The 15,896-nt window shown below is 37.1% G+C and overlaps 1 protein-coding gene across 2 annotated transcripts in view; it reads right to left on the reverse strand.

Annotated features, from left to right (window-relative positions):
• The window catches only part of Terf1 (telomeric repeat binding factor 1), a 37,480-nt gene that overhangs the window by 13,242 nt on the left and 8,342 nt on the right, over positions 1-15,896 (reverse strand). Inside the window, exons 3-8 of one of the 2 annotated variants that reach the window (XM_005361871.3) lie at positions 15,531-15,652; positions 13,519-13,605; positions 10,301-10,450; positions 9,641-9,753; positions 2,712-2,771; positions 339-427 (exon numbers count right to left, since the gene is read on the reverse strand). In XM_005361871.3, coding sequence (XP_005361928.1) covers positions 339-427; positions 2,712-2,771; positions 9,641-9,753; positions 10,301-10,450; positions 13,519-13,605; positions 15,531-15,652 — 621 coding nt within the window. The remainder of the gene's footprint in view (positions 1-338; positions 428-2,711; positions 2,772-9,640; positions 9,754-10,300; positions 10,451-13,518; positions 13,606-15,530; positions 15,653-15,896) is intronic. The other variant, XM_026786762.1, reaches the window with a different exon arrangement.

Here is a 15,896-nt window from a genome sequence, read left to right on the forward strand (position 1 = left end):
GATTGTGTATTGATTAACTGATAAAAAATATTATTGAAGATCAAAGAACCTAACTTTTTCTATTTTCCCTGGAAGTACTGATTCGGAATTCACTTAATCAATGTTAATAATGAGTTTTAATTCCATTCATTCCTCAAAAAAGTCTAAAGTTGCTAAACATAGGTAAGCAGAAAACCAATGCTACTTACTACCACAGCCAAACAACTCAGACTAGAACATCAAAAACAGCCAAGTCTCTAAAGCTGGTGTTTGGTCTTCTGAGCGCATCTTGAGCTGCAGTGGTAAAGTGAAGAGCTAGAGCACCCCTCTACATCTAAGACTATAGCAATGGTACTCACTTTGAAGAATTCCAAGTTTTGCTTCTTTCTTATTAAAATCTGGTTGACTGCTTTGTTGTTTCAACTTAGATAAGACCGTCTTGTGAGACCTAAATAAAACATGATAGTTTGTGACTAATTCCAGAAACTAGTGAAGGTACAGAAGGAAAATGATGTCACCTTTGCAATAGGATCTTCTACACTGGCCTGACTCTCTTGTTGCTCTCTTTAGTGACCAATGTTAGTTTTTAATATTTCTATTGTCAAACTTTCTTTTATTTCATCTTTTTACTGTTCATCTACTCAGAAAGCAAGATTCTATCAGTTTTCCAAATAGATTGAGAAGGAAAAACAAAACAAACACAAAACAAAAAAGAACCCCCAAACCCTACTCAAATTACAAAGAATTTATTTTTCTTCTCTCCTCTGGCCTCTAAATCATTTTCTGCAGGAGAATTTTCAAAATTTCTTTATTTGATGGTAGATCATGTGCTTTTCAGCATCCAAGACTTTTTCTTTTTTAAAAAAGGTAAATTTATACTGGAAATAATGGATGTGGCATATTTTTCTTCAACAGCCCTGATTTTATAAAGAAGCAAATTAGAACCTAAAAAGCAGTGTGCCTGAACTTACATAGGTATTTTAGCTATACTCTTATCCACAAAAACATTCCGCGACTAGCAAATTCTTTCTTACCTTTCCTCTGTCCTAAAGTGTTCTATTATATTGCATTATATTCTTTAGAAGGCTGTTCTCAAACTCTTCACCTCTAAGTCTAGCCTCCATCCCCACTGCTGCTCCACCCTGGAAAAATAGTTCTTTCCTCTGGACCTTTTCAAGAGGAACTAGCTTAACCTTCAGTCTCCCACAAGTCACAGTGCTCCAAACAAGTGCTTCACCTTGTCCCCCCCCCGCCCGTGTTAGGGATTGCATCTGGGCCCTTACACATGCTAAGCAAAGGCTCCATCACTGAGATTTATCACCAGCTTCAGTAGTTTTTATTTCTAATAAAAGCTACTCCAGCTTCCACAGAAATCTCAGCCACCCAGGAATGTACTGATATCATCTTTTATCATATCTCGTTTCCAGTCTTTATCCTTCCAAGAACTTTACCATTCACCCATCTTTCTTATAGCTAGGGGCATGGTTACGAATTATTTTAAGTAAGGCATTACGGTGCATGCCTGTAATCTTAGCACTAAGAGGCTGAGGTAGGATAATGAGTGCAAGTTTGAAGCCAGCACAAACTTTACAAAGTTCCACACTAGCCAGGGCAGCATATTGAGACCCTGTTCCCTTTCCTCCCCAAATATAGATAATCTAATACAGTGTTTTTACGGACAAATCCTACAATCTTGGATTCTTACGTCCTAATCATCAATCCTTTCCACACTAAGTTAGCCAACCTCTCCCATATATCCACTCAGCAAATCAATTGATATTTCTATAATAATTTACACAGACTTTCTGCTCTTTGGACATGTTAGATTGTCCTTCACAGCATTTATAGTAGATCAGAAAGAGTTTCTGCAAATAATTTCATATAATTGGAATATGGGTGCTGTGGGAGCTCCTTCAGCCTTTAAGATACCAGCTCAATTGGGCATGTTCTCTTATACTATAAATGCAGCTGTAAAGTGTGTGTTCACTCTCTTCTCTTGCTAAACAAAGATTCGATTAAGAGTTTTTGTTTTGAAAAAAGGGGGGGGGGTGCTGTGGAACAATGGTCTTGTACCCTGTCACTTGTATTATTTTTAATAAAATGCTGATTAGCCAGTAGTCAGGCAGGAAGTATAGGTGGGGTGACAAACAAGAGAATTTTGGGAAGAGGGAAGTCTCAGCCTGACGCTATCATCTAGAAGCAGAGGAAGCAAGATGAAAATGCCTCATTGATGAAAGACACCAAGCCATGTGGCTAACACAGAAAAGAACTATGGGCTAACTTAAGATGTAAGAGTTAATAAGAAGCCGGAGCTAATAGGCCAACAATTAATAATTAATGTAGACCTCTGTGTGTTTCTTTGGGACTGAACGGCTGCAGGACTAGGCAGGACAGAAACTTCTGTCAACATATGGAAACAAAAATGTAGCTTCTAGCCCTTTCTGTTCTAGCAGGGAGTCTTTGTTATAATGACAGAATACCAGAACGAGCTCATATGCTCCTTATTTGTTCGTCAATAGTCTATTAGAAACCATGCAAAACAACCCTAGATTCCATATCAAAGTCTAAATAGCTAGAAATTCCAAGACATTTCAGGGTCTTGAGTATCTATGCAGTTAGAGGTCTCTGAGCTGTACCTAATTATACCATTTACGTGCCAACTTTAACATATTTAAATCTACATGAATTGCATTCATCAGTGATTTTAGGGACAAAGAAAAATGTCACTTTACCTTATTACGGATACTGTATTCATTAAGGATTCAGTTTCTGTACACTGTTGGCCACCAACACTTTAAAAGAAAAAAAAATTCTAAGAATATATACAAATGGATCTCTGTATAAGAGAACTACTTGGCATAGTCAAGACATATTTCAATACACAAGACCATCCTGGTTGAATTAAGGACTTACAGAGTCCATTAAAAGGTGGCCACTTTTTGCTCAGATGTGATTGAAGAGGTTACAAATCAATCTTCCCCAAACACAAGTTAAGCACAGTTAATATTGCAACCAAGAATCTTTCATGTTTTCCTTTAGAAAACTCCTACTCCATTAAGTTTTCTTTTAACAGCTTTACTTGAGCACAACTGATACATAAAAAACACAACAAGTGTTAATGTATATAATTTGATGGGTTCAAGTTTATTTCCTTATCAAACATTTGTCTCAAGCTGAACTTTTGGGGGATGTGGTAACACGCAGGAAGTGAGATAATATATAACTCAGACAAGACTCACTCATGCCCCTCCTGCTTTAGTCTTTCATGTGCTCTAGCATAAAAGTCATGCACTGCCACATCCACTGAAGTTTAGAAACAAAACAAAACAACACCCCCCCACCTTTTTGATCTCACTAAAACAGCATCAAAACCACAACATGGCCATTTTCAATTCTATTCTTCCAAGAGGTCCATTTCTCTTTTCTGTGTGTTTTACACACACACACACACACACACACACACACACACACACACACACACACACACACACTTTTGAAGATAGGGTCTCATGTAGCCGGGTTGGTTTCAAATTTGCTATATAACCAAAAATGACCTTAAACTTCTGTTACTGTTTCCAGCTCACAAGTGCTAAGTATATGTTACCATTCCAGGTTTTATACTGTGCTGGGAATCAAATCCAGGGATTTGTGCAAGATAGGCGAGTACTCTACCAACTGAGCCATACCCCTAGCTTCACATATAAAAAAATCTTAACCAGTTAGGCATACACACCCTTTAATCCTAACATCTGGGATCTCTGTGAGTTTGAGACCAGCCTAGTCTACAGAGTGAGCTCCAAACCAACCAGGGCTACATAGTGAGACAAAATAAAACAAAACTTCCCTTCAAGGTTATGCTCAAAACTAAAACCTCTACCTATCTTAATGACAATATCTAAATCTTTAGATTAGTAATGAACTATGGGTTTTGTGCTATAGTTTATTGCCTATAATTCTTATTACTCAAATGGCTTATAAGCTGTATTAGAGAAAATAATCATCTCCTTCAGTTTTATAGATGTAAATTTTCAATTTTCCTGGCATTTGTCTACCCTCACAATCACACTGCCAATGTCGCACCTGCTTCAGTCGCATCACGCATCCCGTCAATTGCTATCCTGCTATTGGCCATCTGATGTTGACTCTTCCTGGTTTAGCTTCCAGAATGGACTTTATATTTGCTTACCAATTTCAATCCTGTCTCTAGTTTTGACTTTCCTCTCTGTAATTAGTACTCAGTCAAATTTTTATTGTGTGTCTGGCAATGAGTCAGGCATGAAGGATACTGAGCCACTTAAGATGTTCAAAGTTAATCAGAACCCTTCAAATAGGTCTGCACTACAGCATGTGTGTGCTTGCATGCTCTTGCATGCATATGTACATACAGACACACAAACAAAAAACCCAAAGCAAATAAAAAAACTAAAAATAACAAAAAAACTTCAAAGAATTATTAGTCTTATGATAAAGAGATAATTTTTTTCCACAGTTAAGGGTTTATCATGAATGCATGACTTGATAGCTTGTACTCTGAGAGCACAGACCTAACAATCTAAGCAGAGAGCTAGGCAAAATTTTCACAGGTGATGGTTGAGGGAGACTCTGAATGGAAAATATGAGCTTATACTGAAGAGAATAAAAATAAGGGAAGGAGGAACTAAGGAACTTTTCCAAGAACAAATGATAGTATTTGAAGATCAGAGAACTCTGTTCTGTGTTGCTTGACAGTAAAAAGTAGGAGGGCAAAGCAGATAATGTTTAAGTACTCAGCATAAACAACAAAGACACCAAAACCTGCAAAAAAAAAAAAAGTCATTTTCTTTCCTTTTTTTTTTGATTTAAAGAGTTATTTTTTTATGTGCATGCGTGTTTTGCCTACATATGTATGTGCTCCATGTGAGACGGTGAGGAGAGGAATCAGATTCCTTGGATCTGGAGTTACAGAGAGTAGTGAGCTACCAAGTGGTTAACAGGCACCAAACCTGGGTGCTTTGTAGAAGCAGCAAATGCTCTTAACTGCTGAGCCACTTCAGCCCTGACAAAGTTTTTTTTTTCCTTTTTGTGTGTTTGACAGAGTCTTGCTGTGTAAATAGCCCAGGCTGGCTCTGAACTCAAGATCCTCTTGCACTAGCCTCCCAAGTGCTGGGATTACAGGGATGGGCCATCATGTTTACTTTAGAATTTTTTTCTTTTTTTTTAAATATTTATTTATTTATTATGTATACAATATCCTGTCTGTGTATATGTCTGCAGGCCAGAAGAGGGCACCAGACCTCATTACAGATGGTTGTGAGCCACCATGTGGTTGCCGGGAATTGAACTCAGGATCTTTGGAAGAGCAGGCCTTAACTACTGAGCCATCTCTCCAGCCCCCTAAAAATTTTTTCTTGCTGGGCAGTGGTGGTGCATGCCTTTGATCTTCACACTCAGGAGGAAGAGGCAGGCAGATCTCTAAGTTCAAGACCAGACTGGACTACAGAGTGAGTTCTAGGATAGGCTTCAAAGCTATAAAGAGAAACACTGTCTCTAAAAACCAAAAAATTGCTTTTCATAAAATTTAATGGGTAGAATACTGTCCTGAGAAGCTGGATGAAGTAGTATACATCATGTTATTCTAGCACTTGAGAGTTGAAGGTGGTTGGATCAAAGTTCAAGGTCACCCTCTGGTACATCACTACTTTTGTACTTTGTGGTCATTAAGTAAAATAAGGGTTTCTTAAATCCAAGTACCACAATAATGCATATGTCAACTAATAACTCAGATAACTGAAATGAGGATTGGGAAGGCTGCAAATACAGTAGATATCCTGGTCAAAAGTATGACTTATATGACTCAGTTGTTAACATAGAATCATGAAACTCTTAGGTAAATGATGAAGCTTAAAAAAAAAATCAGCCTGAGTGAGGTAATTCAGACCTAAAAGATAAAATACCATATGTACTCACATGTGGATGTTAGTTGTTAAGTCATTATTGATAAGCAAGCTACAATCCACATCACCACAGTGGTTATGTAGACAATAAGGGACTGGGGGAAGAGGGATGGATGGATTCCCTAGAAAATGGAAATAGAACAGTTATAGATAGATAAGGAGAAGGGGCTGAAATTGGATGATCAAACAGAAAGGGAGAAAAAAGAGGGGGGAGGGAGAGAATATTGGAAGGAACAGCTAAAACTAAGGGCCATTGAGGCGTCACACGGAAACTTCATACAGGAGTAGCTTTCTATCACAATACACATATATGACAGTGGTCTAAATAAAATCATCAAATAATAGGAGAGACACAGCCCCAAAGAATATCAACCAAGTATCTTGTCACCAAATGATGCTTCCAGTACTGGGAATGGGTTACACTTAATTGAGATGTTGGTCAAAGGGGTCCCATGGGAACCCCGAAACAAACTAGGCTGTTGGTGACTTTCCACAGACAATAAGGCCCTATCGCTAAAGACAATACCTACACAACTCAATGAATATGGAGAGGTCAAACTGGTGCCTAATGGAGGCTTTACCCATATTGACTAATGTTCGTAGTACTGGAATGCACTCTGCATGCTACCAAAGAAGAAAGGTAAAGGCCAACCCAGCTACAAATCCTTCAATCTACAACCATGACCTTCCTGCAATATACACCGGTACAACAGTTGCTCAAAACTTGTGGGAGTAATCAATCAACATGTGATTTGAGGTAAGCCCACTCCATGAGAAGAAATCTGGGACTAGATAGTCCAGGGACCTAGAGGAAAACAAATACTACTGTTCTGCAAAAGGAATGTAGCAATAAAATGACTCCTAACAAGATTCTGCATTCCTCATGACCTGTGTCTTGCTTAGCCATCATAAGCTTCTTCCTGTAGCAGCTGTGAACAAATACAGAGAGCCACAGCTAGACAATATACAGAGGGAAAGACCTTACAACACTCAGCCTTAAAAGGGATGTCTCATCAAATCCCTCTCTTCAGGGCTCAGAGAATTATTTGCAAGAAAAAGTAGAAAGTGTTAGAGCCAGCAGGGATAGAAGACACCAAGGAAACAAAGCCTTCTAGACATCACAGGGCTGGCGTACATATAAACTCCAGAGACTGGTAGCATACATACACAGGGCCTGCGTGAGTCTGTATCAGATGGCATCCTGGTGCTGAGAGGGGAAGTGGACATATACCCCTTATCACTAACCAAGAAACTATGTATAACTGATAACCACTTAAAAATAATAAATTAGTTTTCTCTAAGGGGGTCTCATTGGGGAAAGAAACCATTCTTACGGGTAGGCTCCATGCCTAGCAATAGATGGCAACATCAAAATAATTCAGCAGCACCTTTGTCTCATAATGCTAAATCAGGTGCTTTTTTTCCTTTTCTATCTTATAGGTCCTTTATGTATATATTAGGGCTTCTGGTTTTAGTTTTTATGTGGTTCCTTGGTGTACAAAAATGTATCTCTGCACCTGTATGTGTTTCTTGTGCTTTTTCTTTGGTTCTTTTTCTTGTTTGGTTGTTTTGTCATATTTATTTTTGATTCCTCTCATTTTATTATTATTTCTTAGATAATATTATTATTTCTTAGATGCCTGTTTGTTTTTTAATGAGAAATGGAAAAGGATGTGGATCCGGATGGGAGGAGAGGTGAAGGAAGAATTGGAAGGAGTAAAGGGAGGGGAAACCATGATTAGAATATACTGTATTTTTAAAAACCTATTTTCAATTTAAAAAAAAAGTATGTTCATATCCTGCCATTGGTTCAATCTATAGTACTGAGAGCTAAAAGTTTTAAGTTGGGAAGAAATTTAAACATTTACTTTTGCAAAAGTAAACCCTGGAATTCACTTTAAGGATGTATTCTGTGGAACCAAGCTATATTATAACCTTGGATACAAATCATCAGAGAAGGATTTCTGAAATGGAAAGACAGTGGCTAGATGAAGTCAAGGAGAGTCAAAAGTATAGAAAAACAGATGAGACCACGAAGGGCTCTACCTCCCACTCTGTACTATGTCTGTGTCTAGGAGACTTCTGAGATGATTGAGTGGGGCTACATAAGGAGAACAAAGCACATGAACTTACTTCCAAGAACTATAATTTAGGTTTTAATTCTATAATACAGCACTACTAACATTGAACAAGGAGGCTTAAGTTACATGATATACTGGTCTCAGGATCATTTATTTTCCAAATATAATACAATAAATAGAGCCAGAATGAGATATTTAATTCTCAAAATGGTTTGTTTATCAATGACAAAATAGGACTTTAGTGCAGCCTTTGAGATGAATGAGGAGCAAACCATGCTGATACATAGGAACAAAAAGGAGAAGATTCTGGGATGATTTAGCCTTAGTCCTAAGGGGTTATAAACAGTCACCTTTAAACAGTAGTTAAGATAGCATCCTTGGAACTTTAATTATTATGTGGGCTACTAAATCCATTTGTCTAGAAATCAAAAGGTTTTAACTACCTAGCTTTGGGTTAAGTGTACAGTAACAGAAAGAATTTATCATGGGTTAAACACAAGAAATCTTGGGTTGACAAATGGCTCAGTGGATAAAAGCACTTGTTCTGTAAATCTGATGATTTCATTTCAAATCCCAGAATCCATCCTGAAAGGAAAGAACCTACTACCCGAAGCCCTCAAACATTTACACATGTACTATGGTGCACATATGAATGCATACACACACACAACAATAATAAATAAAATTAAAAAAAATAAGAATCTTTATAATGGTCAAATTTTATCATCTTCAGTAGAGTTAGCTCAAAAAACAAAAGTGCAATATTTACCCTTAGAGTCTTGAGAGATGGTTCAGTGAGTAAATGTTATTGTTTCTTTTCTGCTAAGCTCGACTACCCAGAACTCATTACCTGGGGCCAACATAATAGAGAGCCAGTTCCCACAGCTTGTTCTCTGACACTCGCACGCGTGCGCACACACGCCAAAATGTTAACCTTCTTCCCGTTCCCCACCTGGGTGCTGTGCACATTCTGAGTGTAGCATCTGGGTGGTGAAGGCAGGAGGATCAGGATCTGTTTCAAGTGGGCCTCAGTGACTTAGTGAATGTTTGATCAAGGGCAGCATCAGTTACACAAAAGCTGTCCAAAAGAATAAAACAAAAAACAAATACCAAAAAAGCGCTGCCCCTTGGCTGAGGATGTAGCTCAAACAAACAAAATTCCTAAAGCAAACCGACCTTGAAGATACCTGAAAATAATCTGAGACTGTTACTACCTCCCAACAGAGAGGACTAACTAGGACACTCCTTCCAGCACTGGAGCCAACTGCTGCTTTTGAGTAGAGCACAATATCCTTGAAAAATATAGAGAAAAGTATTTTAAAATACTAGAACGTAATATATACCAAAGGTAAGTAGAATCTGAGCCCAAATAAGAGGCAAAAATGAATCAGATTTCTAAGTGCAACTCCATTTCTTAAGCACATCTTCACTAAAAATAGTAAATAACTCTATACACATTAAACTGGTATTTTTGCTCCTTTCTTTGCTTAACATATACTCCGTGTAAATCCTGAAATAATTCTATAGTACTCCAAATACTCAAGCCCATCAATTACTCAGTTATTACTTAATAATGGCTTGCTAGCATCACTTATGTTAAAGACAAAATAATCCTAAGAACTTAAAAGAAATCAAGAGTGTACAAACCTTTCTCCTTTATTCAAATTAACTTCAGTTTCTGTTTCAGTATTAGTAGCGTCTGGCTTATTCTCAGAAGCTAGTGTCCTTGCTTTCTCATTTTCCACTACTTTTGTTGCTGCCTTTAAAAAGGTTGAATATGGAGGGGAAGGAGAAAAAAGAATACACTAGGCATTTTTAAACAAGCAACACAATCTTTGACAGCTGTAGCAGAGGAATCTATTCACAGGCTAACAGAAGGTATCACATTATTTTCACAATTCTGATGATGCTGGCAACTCTAGGGGCTATTGCTTGGCTTATAGATATTATGGAAGGTTTTTTCTCTTGTAAATAAATGATAGAAAGGATGTTCTCCAGGCAATCTTAAACAAAATTTTAGCAGCTGAAGACAAGTGTTAGCTAAAGAGCTTCTTTTGCTAAAAACGAGTTCAGCTCCTGCGTCAGGTGGCTCACAACTGCTGCAGGGAATACGATGCCCTCTTCTGCACACATACACACGTGTACATATCCATGTACACACCCAAAGATTCTGAAGTACAGTTACCACAAATTAATGATGCTATTCCACTTTAGTCACTAACTTAAAATTCAGGTCAGATTTTAAGACTCTCTCTTTCAAGTCCTCTCCTTCATCATTACATTCTCTTTCCTTGAGATAATGTGTACCTTCATCAGAAAAGTTGATGATTTTTCATTCATCACACAATCCACATAACTCTTAATTTTCTCCATCATGCAGTTATAGCTGAAATGTTGAAAAAAGGAGTGGAATGCATCTTTCTGAGAGATTATCCTGAGTAATTTCCTTTCTAAAGACTAAAGAAAAAACAGAAATGTATTAACACAAACCAAATTTTAAATACTGATTAAAAAACAATTATTTTGTAAATACAAACTCAAAGAGATACAATTAAGAGTTATAATTCTGCTTTAAAAGACCCATGTATTGTCTTCCTTTAAAATGCCCCCACATTTCTACATGTTTTGTTTCAGACACATAGGAGGGAACAGAGATTATAAACTTAATTGCCTACTACCCAGACATATAAATATGTTGTACAAATAACAGTATAGTTTACTGGTTTTAATTTTATTGATAGATGTTGGCATGCATATGTGATGCATGTCTTCCTCTACAGCTCCCCACCTGATATCTTTAGACAGGTTATCTCACCGGACCTGCTCCTCACTGATTGTTGACAGGCTAGCCACTAAGCCCCAGTGACCCTCCAGTCTCTGCCTCCCAGAACTGGGATTACATGTACCTGCTACCATATCTGGCTTTTTATGTGGGTATTGGGAATCTGAGTACAGCTCTTCATACTTTTGCATAGAAAGAAATTTACTTCATTGCAGGATCTGTGAAGTCCTGTGGCTTTAATCTTATACAAATAGCATCATTTGTAAAAAAGTGATTTTTCTGAAACTTGTTATATTTTTCTTAATTCTATGTTCCTGGCAATTACTTATGCTAATGTATAGGAAGAGTTACATGTACCAGCTGTCTAGTATATGTATCAGTCATCATTTGTTCATTTAGTTGCTTGAAGAACTTAGGTTATTTGCTATTACTGCAATGCTCAAACATTTTCTCTTAATCCTCTTGTGTTCAATATAAATTTTTCGTATAAAGTAGTTGTCTCAGTGCTAGACAAGCAATAAACGCTATAGAACATGAAGAAACTGTAGGTTTGATCCTAGACAAATTGTCTCAATAAGATCTGGGTTTTTCCTGTTTGTTTTTAAAGCTTCATGGCTTTTAGAATATAGAGGAAACTTAAGTTATTCTAAAGTATTTAACTAGAAATGGAACTCACTGGAATGTGTGCTTGCATATTTTGCCTTGACTCTCTAATGCACCAATTTATACTTCAGAGAGGAAGGTATGCAGGCATCTAAGCACTCTGCCATCTTTTAGGTCAGTTGTTGCTGCTTTAATCAGTGAAAAGTGCTGCCAGTCTTAAAGTATGGGAAACAGTTCAGTGAGTTAGTTGGCAATGTCCTACTGACTATGCCAATACTAGAAAAGGTGAATACTTTCTCCTAAGTGTATTTGTGTACTGGCTGTAAGGTTTCCTCTGCTGAGACAGAAACAGAGTAGAGTTTTCATTAACCTAGCAACACTAAGATGAAATACATGGGCAGGAAATCCAACAAAATCATCAGGCTCTCTGCTGAAATTTCTGGGGTATTATATCCAGGGAGAAGGGTCAAACTAGTTATTAATTATGCCAACTAGATCCTCTACTCTATCTACTAGCACAACAAATAGCATTCTGCCTTCAGTAATTTTCAGGCAAATTAAACCCAATATGACAGTACTATTTATTTGTGAGAAAAACTAAAATGAAAACCACAGGTAAGGTCTATAGGGCAACTGTTGTTAACTACTTTGGAAAACTATAGGCAGCACCTACTAAAATTGAAGGAATGTCATTTGATAAGTACAACAAGTGAGTATGTCTAGCTATTTATTACTCAGGAATTTTACTCCTAAGTATACAATGAACAAAAGTGCATCGGTCTGCTCCACAAGACCTATTAACGTACTTTACAGCAAAGAATAGAATACCTTAAATGTCCAGCACAGGAAAGATAAACTACGACCTACTCATACAACAACAAAAAGAGGAACAAACTATTATAATCACAACCTTGTACCTAATTCCACTATAAAACAGACTTTTAGTTGGAGAAGGCTGGTTAGTAGTTATGCTAGAGAAGACTTCCTCAAATGACAAGATTTGGATGAGGTTCTAGGTTTTTATTTGAGATAGTCTCAAAAGTATCTTCCCCCCTCCCAATACTTGCCTCAAAGGATTTCTCTCTCACCAACCCCATCTGCCTCAGAAGGATCTGTCTCTCACCACCACCCCCAGTCTCAAAAGGATCTCTCACCACACACACACACACACACACACACACACACACACACACACACACACACACACACACACACACACACACCCCTGGGCTTGGATGTAGTGTTACAGGTCTGTCTGTACTATCCCATGCCTATCTAACCTTTCTTGTTGATGGTGCCAAGGACCAAAGGACTTGCACATTTGAGGCAAGTGCTAGAGTCCACACAGAGCTTCATTTCTAGCTAGCTAATTTCCTGATGTAGGGGCTCCTCATACAAGTCTCTTCCTTGGTGCAAACACACCTACTCAAATACCTAGAACACATTATTTTCTTCTAGAGGTATAGATGTTCAATAAAAAAAATTCCTAAAAATGTAAGATTATGCTTTCTTTGAAGATATTTAATTTACCCTAACAACACTGTTTTTAATAAAAACAACCAGAGGCCTACTGACTATATTAATATACACAGACAAACTATAACTCCAGCTGGGTGTGATGTTACACTCTTGAGATCCTATCTCAAAAAAAAAAAAAAAAAAGCAAAAGGGAAAAGAAACTACAGAAAAAGGGGGAAGGCCAGTAGTATATGTCTCTAATCCTAGTAATTAGTGGCGAAGTTTTGAGTTTTAAGTTTTGGATACAGAACTGAATTTTATCTCAACCACACAGCAATAAAAATCAATCATTCAATCAATAAATGAGGAGGTGGGGGATTCTAGAAAAATAAGCAAGTTATATTTCCTCTCCGTACTTATGCTGCCTAATGTGGCAGCCACCAAAACCCCAATATAGTTTCTGAACCCTGGAAAGGTGACTATTAAGTTGAACATAGTGCAAATATAAGTACTTGATAGATAAAAGGGTAAAGGAATACTAAATTTTTGTTTTGATTATTGTTAGAATTTTTTAATATATTGAGTTTAGTGAATCACTTTTTTTCTCCTTCAATTTTCTGTTTTCCTCACCCCTTACAAACAGTTGTAAAATTAATTCTATTGCTTTACTATAAATAATTACCGTGTGAGATTCTGGATCACCAAATATTCTTTCAAACACTTCTTCTGCTTCCTTAAAGTTGCCACTTTCCATACAAACAGCTACAGCCTTAAAGATGACATATACAAACCTTAAATTGCTTTTTAAAATGTCCAACCATTATTTGACTAAGTGCATAGATAATACAGAAAGACATCATTTTAAACATTTTTATGCATTTTATTTGAAAAATATATAGTTTTTCAATGATGAAATAATTATGGCTTAAAAAGTTAAAAAATTCTCTCTATTGTAAATTCTCTCTAAATGTAAATGTGTAATTCACATTTACAGTCTGTTCAGCATCTCTAAGCAGTAATTAATAGACTGGAAGTTATTATTATTATATCTGGAAATATACTGCTCCCACTGCTCATTTCCATATGCTCTACACGGTGGAGACAGCACACTACCCCCATAGAACTGTTGTGTGAGCTGCAAACCACAGTGTGGCAAAGCAACAACACACTAAATGCTATGGCACCATCTCAACTGTCTAGTAGTGTAGTGAAAGCTTTCTTTAGGGCTGAAGAGATAGCTCAGAGGTTAAGAGCACTGGCTGCTCTTCTAGAGGTCCTGAGTTCAAGTCTCAGCAACCACATTGTGGCTACAGCCACCTATAATGAGATCTGGCATGTAGGCATACAAGGAGGGAATGTTATATACATAATAAATAAATCAATTAATTAAAAAAAGCATAATTAATTTTAAAAAAAACTTTCTTTAGCATTGCAAAGATAGGGAAAACATGAAAAATCTCTTTTTTCTAAGTTGAATTCTTACAAGAAGCAGGTGTTTTTCTACTCAATGTCACATCTCCAGGTCCTAATTTCATTTGACAATCACACTAAGTAGGATACTACTTTGGGTCTCTCTCTCTTGGACAACTTAGAAATTTTTTTTTTTACAAAACTTCTAAAGCTGAGGAAAAATTTATTGAACAAAGGAAATATTTGCTTTAGCTGGAAGGTAGATGTTTTACTTTTCTGCTTTCTAATTCTTAAGCACTCTACTGCAATTCAAATCTTAGCATGGTTAAAATTCTACATACTCTTGTTCACAAAAAATCCACACACGGCATGCATGGCATATGTGAGGTCTTGGGCTCAATCCTCAGAACCAGAACCAACACCCCATAATAAACAAGCAAATCATAGCACCTGCTACTTCCCCCTAATATTTATAGTCCTTAGGTAAAAAAGAGGAGAGCATGAATCCTTAGTTTTAAAGTTTGTTTGGTAATATTCTAAGTAGCTACAGTGCTTCCTACAATATGGAGGCAACATACACCTGAATATAAAACATTAAGTTCTGGGCTTGATGCTCATGTGAAGACTATAGTCAATGTTCTAAATAAAAAGACGTCCTTAAAATTCTCACTAGGTTTATACACAACTTCTGACAGGTTATTTTTATTCTGGATGTTAGATGTTTTCATATTTGTGACAGTTAATATTCAGTCTCCATTTCCAGAACGAACTGAGAAGTGAAGACCTACCCTGAACATCGGCAGCACTATTCCATGGGCGAAAATTATGTTATGGACTGAACAAAAAGAAGTATGTGAACACTAAGCATTCATCTCTCTCTGCTTCCTGATTCAACACAAGATGACCAATCACTTTACACTCCTATGCTCTGCCTCCCACAACATGGACTGCTACCATTTCAAACTATAAGCTAAAATAAATCCTTCTTCTCTGATTATGTTTTCATTTTTTCCTCAGAATTTATTTTTCTTTATGTGTGTAAATCTGTGTGCATGCGCATGTGTGCAGGCGCCTGCAGAGACCAGAACAGGGAACTGGAGTTACGGGTGGCTGTGCACTCCTACTGTGGGTGCTGGGAACTGAACTCAGGTCCTCTGCAAAAGCAGAACTGCTCTTAATTACTAAACCATCTCTACAGGCTCTCCTTAAGGTGTTTTGTTTCACCAATGAGCCAAGTAACTGATAGAGTATTATAGCAAAACAAGCACAAAATAATACTCATACCTGAATTTTAATTAAATTCTGTATTTCTTCATGAAGTTTGTCATGTTCCTTTTCAATTGAATCCCAAATCATCAGGGCTGATTCCAAGGGTGTAATACGTTCATCACTTTCAAACTGTGCATCTTTTAAAACAAAATAACTGAAAGTTAAGTAGAAACTTCAAAACTCGATTCTTTTTCAAACTTATCAACTATATTCTACATGCCAGGCAGTTTTCATACAGAACAGTTTTGGGAAATGATTTTCTAAGTTAATTTGTTCACTGTATATATATATCTGTACAGGGCATCTGCTGAATTCTGCTGCAGTGTAGGAGGCCTGCAAAGTCTTAATCTTAGATCTTAGGAGATAGTCAGGCATGGTGAC

Source organism: Microtus ochrogaster, linkage group LG5 (assembly GCF_000317375.1).
Source record: "Microtus ochrogaster isolate Prairie Vole_2 linkage group LG5, MicOch1.0, whole genome shotgun sequence".
NCBI lineage: Eukaryota > Metazoa > Chordata > Mammalia > Rodentia > Cricetidae > Microtus > Microtus ochrogaster.